The sequence below is a fragment of the Perca flavescens genome, chromosome 3, assembly GCF_004354835.1.
Source record: "Perca flavescens isolate YP-PL-M2 chromosome 3, PFLA_1.0, whole genome shotgun sequence".
NCBI lineage: Eukaryota > Metazoa > Chordata > Actinopteri > Perciformes > Percidae > Perca > Perca flavescens.
Genome location: NC_041333.1, coordinates 16,549,339 through 16,562,047, shown reverse-complemented (window position 1 = coordinate 16,562,047; position 12,709 = coordinate 16,549,339). Strand labels below are relative to the sequence as shown.

Below are 12,709 nucleotides of genomic sequence, written 5' to 3'. Positions count from 1 at the left end.
TATACTCACAATTTGAAGTCTTTCAGGAATTGTTCTTCATGACATCATATGTCAATGTGTGTGTTCTCTGTCATATTTATGTGCATTGGCCCCGTTGTTTAACAGTTCTTCATATTTGTCTAATATGTGGGGTCACTGAGCATTATACATATATTATGGAGTTGATCCATCACAAACTGTCAATCACACATGAGGCTGGCATAATGCTGGGGTCTATGATGCACGTGTGTGTGTGTGTGTGTGTGTGTGTGTGTGAGAGAGAGAGAGAGAGAGAGAGAGAGAGAGAGAGAGAGAGAGAGAGAGAGAGAGAGAGAGAGAGAGAGAGAGAGAGAACTGAATACGCAGTCACTCCAGGAGTCACATTGTTATCCATCACATCTATTTTTCCAGGACAAGTAGATGTGAGCAGTGTGCACATATTGACTGATGAGACAAACTGATTGACTTGTGAGACAAGCTGATTGATTTTCGAGGGTGGATTTCAGTTTGTTGGCCAACGGTCTGCTGGAGAAACAAGTGGTAAGTTTATAAGCGCGCATATTTGATGTCTTAGATTGTGTTATTGTATTTTATTCTTCGAAAAAAACGAGTCAGGATTAGGAAGGGTCATGATAGCCATGAAAGATGCGTTGGAAGGGGACGAAGATTTGATCACTGATTTTCTATTCGCTTATTTTGACCATATAGTCCTTTCAAAAGAAGCCGTGTCGAGTCACGCACATTTCTAAGTGTAATTGTTTTACGCCAGCATGTGTGGTGTTTGCAATATTTACACGCCGCTGGACGTGGTCTCATTAACTTGCAGAGATGCCATTTACAACGCTGTTTATCAGTGCTATATAATGAGGGTGTGTCTGCTGGCACAGATCTCTAACAGTGAGTAACTGTTTGCGCGGCGAAAAAAATATCTATTGCAAATGCGGATCAAAGCCTTAAAACGAGCATGACCTAATTCACTTTCTCTAATTGTAAGCCTTGAAACCAAATATGATATACTGTGCATGATGTCACTGCTGTTATTATAAACGGCTGCACTGAAAGGGAAAACCACAAGGCGCATGATGGCTCGTTTTTCTGCTCCATCAGATGATCCACAGGTTGAGGGACGCACAAGTGGATGAATGCGCAGACGTCACGCATCGGATGTTGAAATATATGATCCCAATTGTGTATTGTGAGGCTGTGAGTGAAACCTGACAGTGCGTGATACCTCTCCGTGCCATGTAGGCTCAGTGTTTACATTATAATCTTATCAGTAGGTCTTTTGTTATCGGAGATCAACTTAACAGGCAACAAAAGACGCCGAATTTACAATCACTATTCTCTATAGGCTGTATGTAGCCTATAAAAAGATGGAGAGATTTATCTTAGGAACCGACTGAAGTCCAACCGATTAATTCTGAATTCTGCCACACCCCTTGCTCCAGTTTATGCGTGAACCATAGAAATAGAATGAATAGAACATTTTATTTCTATGGCGTTAACTCTCCGGTTGTCTGTGTTTTTACGCGAGCCCGCCATTTAAACCCATTTCTCGTTCAGCGACAGTTACCATGGAGAAAACGACACTATAGAACGACGCACATTGTTGTCATGGTGATGTAACATCATTATAATGGCAGATTTATAAGGTGCCAAGTTGTTGTTTTTTCACAAGGTTATGGAGACATGTGGTGTGACCTATTAAACTGCCCTACATTTGTTATTAACTTTGAACCATACTAAATGCCTTTTTAATTGACACAGAGACTTTTGTCATTGATTTGTTTAAATACTTCCAATTCAACCAAATAGGTAGGCTACATATTCTCTCATACACAGCATATTTAGAAAAGGCAGTCTTTCACGTTGCATTGCATACACAGCAAGCCAGAAAGATCCTCTGATGCAATATCATTTTAAATTCTACTTTGTGTTATTGTGCACAGGATAGGATTCTGAGACAACAACAATTAGTGTTTGGTGGGGTGTGGTCTCATGTAAAAACACACATACAAACGGCACTTACTTATACTTATATGTAATTTTAATAGTTTTTCTCTCATGACCTTGTCCACTTTTTCTTGTTTTACAAAATGTTACATTTTCTCAGTTACACTGAGACTTTTGCCAAATAGTATACTGGCAAAGATAAAATAAAAAAATGTTCATGTCTCAGTGACTGTTGAGCATTTCTCTGCCCTTGTTGATTTTTTTGTCTCACTGTTCCCACTGCCTTTGGTTATGTTTTCTCTTTGATCGCCCTCCTGTTTCTTCCTCTCCATCACATTTGCCTCTCCACATATTCTGACCTTTCTTTTTAACACTCTGTGTATGTTATACTGGAAATGCCACTATGATACAACAGACTGCCCTTCCCCTGCCCTCTCTCCTCTGTGTGTCTCCTCTGCATGTCCTTCGCCAGCACTCCGCTGCTAAACAATGTCTGTCCCTGTCTGCTCGTCTCCCATTCTCGCTGTCTTTCAGCCTGCCCTTTCCTTGTCCCCAAATTACAGAAAACTCCCTCTCTCCTCCCTGCCTGCTATTTCCTTGTCCTTCCCAAACAGATACAGTCACAGCTGTCTGCCCCTTTCTTGTTGTCTCTTCCCAGACAAAGAGAAGCCTGGCTCTGGAACTTGATATTGCTAAACAATAGCGCAGATAAGGTAGGTTAAGGAAAGATGAAGCGGCAACAGCTCAGGTGCCATGTATGATACCTGCGGAGAGAAAGGCTGGCATTGAATAGCTGCTTGATATATTACATTTAGCAGTGCCATGCTGCCATTCTCACGGCACAAACATATGTCACTGACCCACTAACCCACTCAAAAGAGATTCATATTGCACCCTGACAAACTTAGTAAACAAAATTATATTGTTTACTGTGGGTAAAAAAATATGGGTCAGAAAATAAATAATCAGACTGATCAATCAGTTGAATTGATAGGGCTGTACAGAATTACAGTACAGAATTGCTAAAGATATATCCTTAGAAATAAAAAAAAAAAAAAACATTTTAATTCTCTGATAATGTCTTAAAGGCATTTAGCAGCAGTGTCAACCAGAGAACACTAACTTTATTTTTCGTCTAAAAAATGCCATTGCTTGGTCCCAATTGTCAAACCAACTTGTTGAACATATCACAAGGTAGTTTGTGGTCAAAAAGGATGCAATTCTCTGATAACTTCTAAAATGAAAGCTGCAATAATTGCTGTTGATAATCAATTGAAAAAGTGGTTTATGGTTCCAAATGAAGTTTTCCATTATTAGTATAAAACTTTTAACTTGTGGTGGAACCCTTGTTTCTCATTGAGAGTGCAATAGTTTGCTAATGGAGAGCGTATCCCAGCAGGCAACATCTGCATTTTCATCTGCCCATCTAGCTTTCCCATTTATCCCCCATACTCAAAGATATATAGAGAGGTTTTCACACCAGTGAGCTGATATGATGACTAAAAAATGAGGGAATCAGTCAGTGAGCAAGAGCAGGTTTTATTAATATATCTGTGTTGTACAGTTTCAATCAATCAATCAAACTTTATTTATAAACCACTTTGAAACAACCAAAGTTGACCAAAGTGCTGTACAGAAGAATAAATAAAAATATAAAATACTTAACTCACGACCGCCTAGGTAGCTCATCTGGTAGAGCAGGTGCCCATATAGAGGTTTACTCCCTGACGCAGCGGCTGCGTGTCAACTCTGACCCTTTACTGCATGTCAATACCGCTATCTCTCCCTTTTCAAGTCTTCTTTGTCCTATGGAAATGAAGGCCTAAAGTGCACAAATAAAACAATCTTAAAAAAGAAAGAAAAAGAACTCACACAGGCAGAAAATACAAACAGAATACAAATAACAATAGTTTGGGGCCAGTCATCAATCATCACCTTTGCTGTGAAAAAAACCCATCTTTCTTTCGTCTCTTTTGAGCTGTAACAGTGATGCCTTCAAAGACTATATTGTATTTTCTGATGATTCATACCTGGGTTTGGCTTTAACTAGACTGTAAAAGTGCCTATCTGAATGCACCATGTTTTTCAATACATGTACCCCGTGTCAGTTTGAGAGACCTTCAGAAAAACTTCAAAGGTACAAATTCTCACTGGACACTCTCTAGTGTTCTTAAATGTTTAATAGCTTTAGTAGTTACATATTTTAGTATTAGAAGAGTACTGCAAACCTAGAAAGAAGAGAGTTTCTTATCAAAAATCTGTGTCGGTGTCAAAATGTAAGAACTAAAAACTAAAAGAAAAATCAATTCATATCCACATCTATTCAAAAATATCAAAACAAACATGAAAATATTAAATTCATTTAATTGAATATTCTGTCCAAGGTCACATAGGGTTGAATTTAAGGTAAGGGTCTAATGGATGCCATAGGCCTTTGGTCCCTCTGTTGTCATCTTGGGTCACATTATTTCATAAATGTCCTTGTTACTCAGGTCTGTACGAGGACTCGCAAATCAAATATGTGTAGCACCAACATATAAACAGCAACTGGGCAGGAATGCTAAAGACGATACCTCTGCTAATGGCTACAATGGACTCTTTTCATTTAAGTGCACCATATCCTCTACCACTGATACAGTTAAATATAGACAAACAGCCAGATGGGTGGATGGACATAAATTGACCTAGTCAGTCAGATGGATGAAAAGAAATAAAGCCATGTAGACAGACAGGTAGACAGCCAGATGGCACTGTCGAACAATAGTGGTAATGCCTGAGTTAACTAAAACTTTTGGACTCTTAAAGACTTGATACAGACGCTTCCATGGTTTGTATATAGAGAATACATGTTGTGCTGCAGACTTTCTATTATTTCACTATGAAGCTTTGACATGCTTTATCAAGTGCATTGCTGTCAAATATTTTACTCATCTGTATTCGTCTATATTGAACCATTACTCTCAATACTCCCTGGTAAGGCCGAGGTAACGGGCGATTGAGAGCTGTCTGTCCACGTATGTACGGACAACACGTCAAACGGTCACACTGGAAGCCCCAGTGAAAAGCCGGCTGTCATAGAGAGGAGGGAGATGTAAAGGTTGATGTATAATAAATACATCACCAGACACTTTCTTTGCAATGACAACATGCTGATGTATGGCTGTAATGTTTACCTTTTTTTTACCATCTTAGTTTAGCGTGTTAGCATGCTGACATTTCTTAATGAGCACTAAATAGAAAGTGCAGCTGAGCCTGGTGGGTAATACCATTAGTTTTGCAGGTATTTTATTCATAAGTATTGAAAACATTACAAATTTGACCTGATGATGCTGTTCACTGAAATCATTTGAGTCCATCATCTAAGAACCATATAAATGTACCAAATTTCATGGCAATCCATCCAACAGTTGTCAAGACATGTCACCACAAACATCCTGGAATATCAGAGGATCATCAAAGTTGTTAGGATTCATCCTCTGGGGACCCTGAATGTCTGTACAAAGTGTCATAGCAGTCCATGCAGAAGTTGTTGAGAAACCCCCTAAAATGTATTTGGGCGTCATTACAGTTCCACTAAAATGGATTTGCAAACGCTAAAGATTCGAACATGAACACATTTTGAAGGACTAACATTTGGCATGTGTGCATTGAAAAGCATCCATAAAAATAGGCCAAGGTTGTGTGAGATCCACAGGGAGGATGGAGTAATTTCTGCCTGGAAAAGAGAACATGTATGTAAGGCTCTGAACATGGATTGTTATGCAAGACTAAAACTATATCCATAGGCCTTTTACGGCAGTTAAACTCCAGGTGTTTGGATAGAGCCAGTGCTGTATGATGTAATTTTATATACCATTTACTGTACAACTGTTCTAGAGTCCATAAACTGTTTGTGTACTGTGTTTGTTGTTGCAGGGGCATGTATGTGCTGAAGTAGCGTGCAGCTTACTGAAACAGACCTTTCTCACTGTATTTTTTTGTCTTTCTTTCATTCTCTCTAACCCTCCCTTTTTATTACTCTATATCAACAGTTACCATGGAAACTATTTTGCTCTTCCTCTCGTCACTCCTGGTGTGTGTGGCTGGTAAGCTCCCCCATACTTCTGAAACACACACACACACACACACACACACACACAACACACACACACACACACACCGATGCAGGCAAACACACATGCATGCACATACCAATTGTCCATTGGGAGGCAGTGTCGTGGCAGGGAGGGATGTTACATAAAAAGGCACTCGCTGGGTGTGGGATCGTAACAAAACACCAGTTACTGCTTTAGGGCTTTGTGTGTGGGTTTTTCACACTGGTTTCACAGACTGGTGTCACTGACTGTGTGAGAGAGGTGTGTTTATAGTTTATGATTAAATGCAAAACACGTAAACACACAGTCACACACTACAGATAGATGATGTGGTACAGTGCTGAGACCTGCTTTTTGTGACACTCTTAAAGTATTTCTCACTCATGGTCTCCTACCTAATTTCCTGTGTTTCTATCCTCTCGTTTTACTTTTCACCCTCTGAATCAAACCACTTGCCCCCTTTGCTGCCTCTCAGCTGTAACAGACCCCAGTGCACAGGGTGAGTACACTTGATGTAATCTCTAATAGTGACACACTCCGTTCTAACAGCCACATAGGTGAGTGGTTCTATTGGTTTTCAGATCAAATCAGACTCTTATGGATTGCTCCACTACAGTGAACAGTGGCAGATGTATGGATTAAGCCCAAGAGTGACCACACTGTTGATTAGAAGGAGATTTCTATAGAGTGAATTCAATGCTGAAGAGATTGTGTGGTTGTTTGGTAGGAAAGAGATGTGATAAGAAATATGCATGAACAATATATTTGAAATTGAGTGTTTACCATTACTTTTAGTTTTTACACTATAGCCAGATAATAATGTCATTATTAAGACGATTCTGCAACTGCGAAATAGGTTAGGAGAATATGACAAACTATGGTTATGGTATGGTTAAGATTATGGAAACATCATAGTTCAAGTCAATTGCAAATTGGTGGCGGGAGGTTGTTGCACGACCATGGAGATATATCGTGAGATGCAAAATCGTCATAAATGGACTAAAGAAGGAGTTTAATCCTAGGGTTAGAGAGCGGTGGAGTGTCTAGAGCTTCTGTCTTGTGAAAACAGACTATGTGCTCAAATATGGCTTTCTGAATACAGTGCCTGACAAAAGTCTTGTCGCTTATCTAAGTTGTAGGAACAACAAATAATAACTTGGCTTGTAGTTGATCAATTGGAATCAGAAATGGCTTATATGAAAGGCAAAGGCTTCTGGATTATGCTTATTATACCAAAATAAAGTATTGTATCATTCATTGAGTTTTATAATTGAATTAGGACAGAAATGTCAGATTTGGCTTGGACAAAAGTCTTGTCGCATACAAAAATACAGTAATGTACGGTATAAATTATATTTTATTTTGAATACACAAACATGCTACAATAACATCAGAGCATATGTAAAGTCATGGTGCCTTGGGGAAAAAGAAAATGAGCTTGGAGGACTACATCCATATGTCTCGGCAATGACTCAAATAACTTATTGATGAAGTCATCTGGAATAGCAAAGAAAGCAGTCTTGCAGGACTCCCAGAGTTCATCAAGATTCTTTAGTTTAATCTTCCAAGCCTCCTCCTTCATCTTATCCCAGACATGCTCAATAATGTTCACGTCTGGTTACTGGGTTGGCCAATCCTGAAGCACCTTGACCTTCTTCGCTTTCAGGAACTTTGATGTGTTGTGGTTTGGAATGTAATGGGCAGCAAGAATTTGTTGATACTTCAGGCTGTTGATGTTGCCATCCACTCACCCATCTCTCACACACCCCCATACTGGATGTAACCCCAAACCATGATTTTTCCTCCACCAAACTTGACTGTTTTCTGGGTGAATCTTGGGTCCATGCGGGTTCCAACAGGTCTTCTGCAGTATTTGCGGCTATTGGGATGCAGTTCAATGGATGATTCATCAGAAAAAATCAACCTTCTGCCACTTTTCCACTGTCCATCCTTTCACCAAGCTGTGGGCCTTTGCAAATGCAACACAATTTTTTTAGTTGTCTTCTGTTTAATGCTAGTTTATGAGCACTAATTTGGCAACGGAGACCACTGCGTGAGAGAATTCAACAAACTGTTCTTACAGGTACAGCGGTTTCTGGTGGCTGGCCCTGGACTGTCAGAGCCACAAACTGTCCTCTCAAACAGTTGTCTTACGGGGTCTGCCTGACCTGGGCTTGTCATGAACTTGACCAGTTTCTTTAAATCTTTTTCTTATCCTTTCCACTTGACGTTTGGATACATTGAAGATGTCTGCCACTTCAGCAGCAGACTTGGTCTTCAAGCTCTTGATGAGCACTTTGGTCAGGTTGCACCTCACATGAAGTTGTGGTGTGCTGGAGTTCTTTTTATACACACCCGGGAATGTGTTAATTACAGTATTTGTCACAGGTGAAGCTCTAATCTGTGATTGGTTGAATCATTTAAAGACACGACAAGACTTTTGTCCAAGCCAAATCTGACCTTTCTTTCCTAATTCAATGATAAAACTCAATGAATGATACAAGACTTTATTTTGGTATAATAAGCATAATCCAGAAGCCTTTTTCTTTCATATATGCCATTTCTGATTCCGATTGATCAACTACAAGTCAAGTTATTATTTGTTGTTCCTACAACTTAGATAAGCGACAAGACTTTTGTCAGGGGCTGTATAACATGATAAAGAGCTGTTCACCTTCACCCAAATGTCACTCATCCGTGTTGTTGATCAGGAGGAAGAAGATAAGGGTTAAATGAACAAATTAGACCTCAGCCACATTCTTTGAAAATGTAAACAGCTAAAATCCAAACACTTTATTCTACCATACTACAATATTGCTCTCTGAGCTACCCACACAAGCTAAGGGTCAAGTGCAGTTTTATATGATGAGCAAGGGTAGTCACCCCAAATCACATTGGATCATATACATTTATGTAATTGCCTCCAAGTTCAAGATGAGCCATCAAAAGTAATTTTTCCGTTTTATAGGAAGAGGAAAGAGAAGTATTTTGTTATAAAAACTATACATAAACATATTTTGAGAGATAAATGAATAATTAACACAGAGACACAGGACTAAAACTTAGAAAATGTTTTGATAAAATGTGAACACCTTGGTTCTAAATGTGTGGCTTCTATTAAACTTTTACAGATGACAAGGAGACAGTTGAAAACCCATTTGTTTATGGTAAGTTTAAAAAAATCTCTGTTTTCTGAAAGTACTAGCCAGTACTAAATGTTTTGCAATTAATGATTAAATGTCTTTCTCCTCCTCCTGTGTCTCTCATTCTGTCATCAACTTCTTCTGTAGACTATGAGAGCCTGAGGATTGGGGGATTGGCATTTGCTGTAGTGCTGTTCACACTGGGCATTCTTCTCATCCTTAGTAAGTTATCCTATGTGTGTGTGTGTGTGTGTGTGTGTGTGTGTGTGTGTGTGTGTGTGTGTGTGTGTGTGTGTGCGTGCGTGTGTGTGTGTGTGTGTGTGTGTGTTTGTGTGTCATTTTATTATGTGTACAATGTAATCAGAGTGTAACAATCAAATTAAAAAAATAAATGAATGAATCACTGTTGCATTTCCACACTTTGTTACTATGCCATCTTGATTTCACAGTTTATTTTAACCATTCATATATTATTTATATATATAATTATTATCAGGTAAGAATGAACCACTGTTAACAGTGATGACACAGCCAATACGTCTAACTAATTAGACCTCTGCTTAACACCGCTGATGATTTCTTACATTTCTAGGTCGACGATGGCGCTGCAGTATCAACCAGAAGCCCAGGTATGTCAGTGTCCCTCTCTGATTGAAAAAAAACCCAAAGACTTGGTTTTGTAACAGCTTTTCTATCATACTACATGATTTGGTGTGGATCCTCTCTTCAGGGCCCCCGGAGACGAGGAGGCAAAGGAGGACAACCTGATTGTCTCCAAGGGTAAGATGCACATTTTAACTCTCTGTCAGCTCCTCTCACCTCTGGCCTACCCCTTGACACACATCCATAATTGAGTTTCCTGATGGGAGTCCCCATAGCACAGAGGAGGAGGGTCGTGATTCATGTGTGCATGTTGAACTGTCCTGTATGTGAGGGAGAGAGAGAGAGAGAGAGAGAGAGAGAGAGAGAGAGAACATACAAGTTATATAAACTGTAAATCATCTTTCTCCAAGGCATATCATAAGTTTGATTTCATACCTTCTAAGCTGTTTCAGGTTTCACTTTACTTCAACAAAGTAGAGAAATTAACCATCAAAGACTTGAGAACATTTTCTCACGTTCACATTTTTGTCAAAATTAGGTTATCATTACTGACCATCTTGAGATGGGATCACACTAGCCGCGAACACAAATTGGGCCAGGGGCATAAAGTAGGGGGGCCCCTTTTCTACTCCCTACCCCTTTACTTCCAGCGCCTTTGTTTGGACCACACCCATCTTCAAACTTTTGATCTCAACTACACACCTGTAAATTTCGTGACTGCATCTTGAACGATTGCAACACTATTGCAGTGAGAAAATATTGTCGCAGATAAGTAAACACCTGGCAAAGTACTCAAAACCGCATATTCTCTAATGTCTGAGAAATGTCTATGAAACAAACTGTTATAATAGAATAGTAGAATAAAATGGAATGAGGGAATTAAATTCTATAACGCAACAGTATTTGCATAAGTTAAGTGTTAAACTCCTAACTTATTTAAAAGGTTAAGGTTTCAGAGATGAAAGAGAAGTGTTCAGATTCTTTGCTCACATAAAATTGCAAATACCCAGTAAAAAAACCTTTACTACAAATAAACCTCTTGTATTTGAGTAAATGTATTTACTTGTAGACGATAAGAAACAAAGCTGTTTATAAAAATGTCAGCGAAACACTCTTAAATATTACTCACCAACTCATAGTGAGCAGCAGAACTGTCACCATAGTCCTTCGAGTGATGGCATGAGTGAGTAAAGGAGAGAGAGAAGGACAAACATTTAGGAAGAAATTACTGGGGGTAAGTTTTATGTTTTGCACTAAATCACTCATCCTTGACCTCTTTCAGTTGCTGTGGCTGCCACAGAGACTCCAGCAGAGGACTGAGGCAACTCCACTGAAACCAAACTGCCTTCTGAAGTGATGATCGGTTTTATTTGATATTACAGTAAACCACTATAGCAGTGAAGAAATGGATGATTATTATAACTGGTTATATGACAGGGTAATTGAGGAGGTATACTATATGTTTAGAGGAGTAATATTTACATAAATGTTGTGCCCGAAAAACAAACCTTTAGCCTGTTGTGCTCCATTGTGACCGTGCCAGTCCCTCAGTGCTCCTGTCCGTTCCTGTGCCTTTCTGTTCCAGTTCTTTGTCTTAGCCAGTAGCACTTTTGACACAAGATTGTCTCTGAAGCCCTACAAGATGTTATAATGTTGTGTGGTCTGCTGTTCTTCGTTTTGTACTTCTATCTATTGCCCTTTAGGTTTTAGGATTTGTTAGTGTGTTGTTTAATTTGTCAGTTGTCCTGGATAATGTTTGTCACATTTGGATTATCACATATATGCATAAATATTGTTTACATATATAAGTATTTATATATATATATATATATATATATAAATACAGATAGTTTATAGATAAGATATACAGTTAAATATCCTTCATTTAGGTCTATGTTTGAATGGTTGGGTGTGTTTGCACAAACCATACCTTCTTGTATATGTATGATTGTGTATATATCACAAGTGCATCTCTATCTCTACATGTAAATGTGATGAGCCTTATATAAGACAATCTCAACTGCCACAGCTCTCTGACTAAGCACAGGAATGGTTTGCAGGTATCTGCATTAGCTCCTTTAACGCAGCACCTTACCATCTATAGTGGAGGGAGCTCCTGCGTCAGCTGTCTCACTGCCTTCCACACAGCCACTCCCCTGTTCCGTCACTGGCTCCGCCAGGATTAACTAGTCTCCAACAGACTATGATTAGTTTCCCCATACACACACTAACTAGTGCTGCGAATCTATGAAGCCTGGGTCTCTTTCCTTTTTCTTTGGTGTTTGTACATTGCTTGCGGTGATGCTTTGAATGGCCATAAATATATTCCATTTTTGAAAAAAGAGAGACAAAGTTTGAGTCTGAGTTTGAGAGAATTGAAATTTAAAATTGACATTATTTATGTGCAAGACTACATTAATAGTAGCCCAATGTAAGCCAAATCATAGCAAGAGAACAAATGAACATTCCTTCTTGTGAATCTCTCTTGTCAGGTCAGGCTTTCACCAATCTTAAGTCTGAGTGTTTTAAGGCCCACCGCTGTACAAATAAATGCTATGTTCATTTTACGCAAGCCTTGTTGTGTAGCAACCTGTTGTGCTTTTGGCATAAATAAATAAAAGTATGTCTGTACTACTACAACTGTAATAAAGTGTTTTTTGTATTAATTCAGATGAAAAACAGATTTCAGAGTAGCATTTTTTTCAGAAGTGTCTTCAGGGTTTTTATGCTTCAACAATTTAGCCTAAAAAAAAAAAAATCAGATTTCACAAGCAACCCTCTAACAGTACTCAAAATCAATCTGATAATTTCCTGTCAATGTCAATCAAGATTATAAGCTGCTACTTGGTGCTATGAGACAATGTCGTCCTCACTAGCAGAGCCAGTAATGTGCTGCTCATTCTGCTAGGATTCCAAAGGTTGGCAGATATATTCTTT

The 12,709-nt window shown here is 38.9% G+C and overlaps 1 protein-coding gene across 3 annotated transcripts; it reads left to right on the top strand.

The window, feature by feature from the left end:
* The first annotated feature begins 339 nt into the window (after window positions 1-339).
* Window positions 340-11,640, top strand: fxyd6 (FXYD domain containing ion transport regulator 6). Of its 3 annotated transcripts, XM_028574177.1 has the most exons (9): window positions 340-519; window positions 2,591-2,645; window positions 5,964-6,017; window positions 6,502-6,525; window positions 9,158-9,193; window positions 9,317-9,391; window positions 9,762-9,798; window positions 9,900-9,949; window positions 11,055-11,640. In XM_028574177.1, the coding sequence occupies exons 3-9, from the start codon at window positions 5,969-5,971 to the stop codon at window positions 11,090-11,092; spliced, it is 309 nt and encodes a 102-aa protein (XP_028429978.1). In that variant the 5' UTR covers window positions 340-519; window positions 2,591-2,645; window positions 5,964-5,968; the 3' UTR covers window positions 11,093-11,640. The 3 variants fall into 3 exon arrangements, with proteins under 3 accessions (XP_028429978.1, XP_028429979.1, XP_028429980.1); XM_028574178.1 differs by lacking the exon at window positions 2,591-2,645; XM_028574179.1 differs by lacking the exon at window positions 6,502-6,525.
* The last annotated feature ends 1,069 nt before the right edge of the window (window positions 11,641-12,709 follow it).

Coding starts and splice junctions, on each gene's coding strand:
- fxyd6 (XM_028574178.1), top strand. CDS start 5,969: ATGGAAACTATTTTGCTCTTCCTCTCGTCACTCCTGGTGTGTGTGGCT. Junction 9,194..9,316: donor TGAAAACCCATTTGTTTATG/GTAAGTTTAAAA, acceptor CTTCTTCTGTAG/ACTATGAGAGCCTGAGGATT. Junction 9,392..9,761: donor GGGCATTCTTCTCATCCTTA/GTAAGTTATCCT, acceptor TTACATTTCTAG/GTCGACGATGGCGCTGCAGT.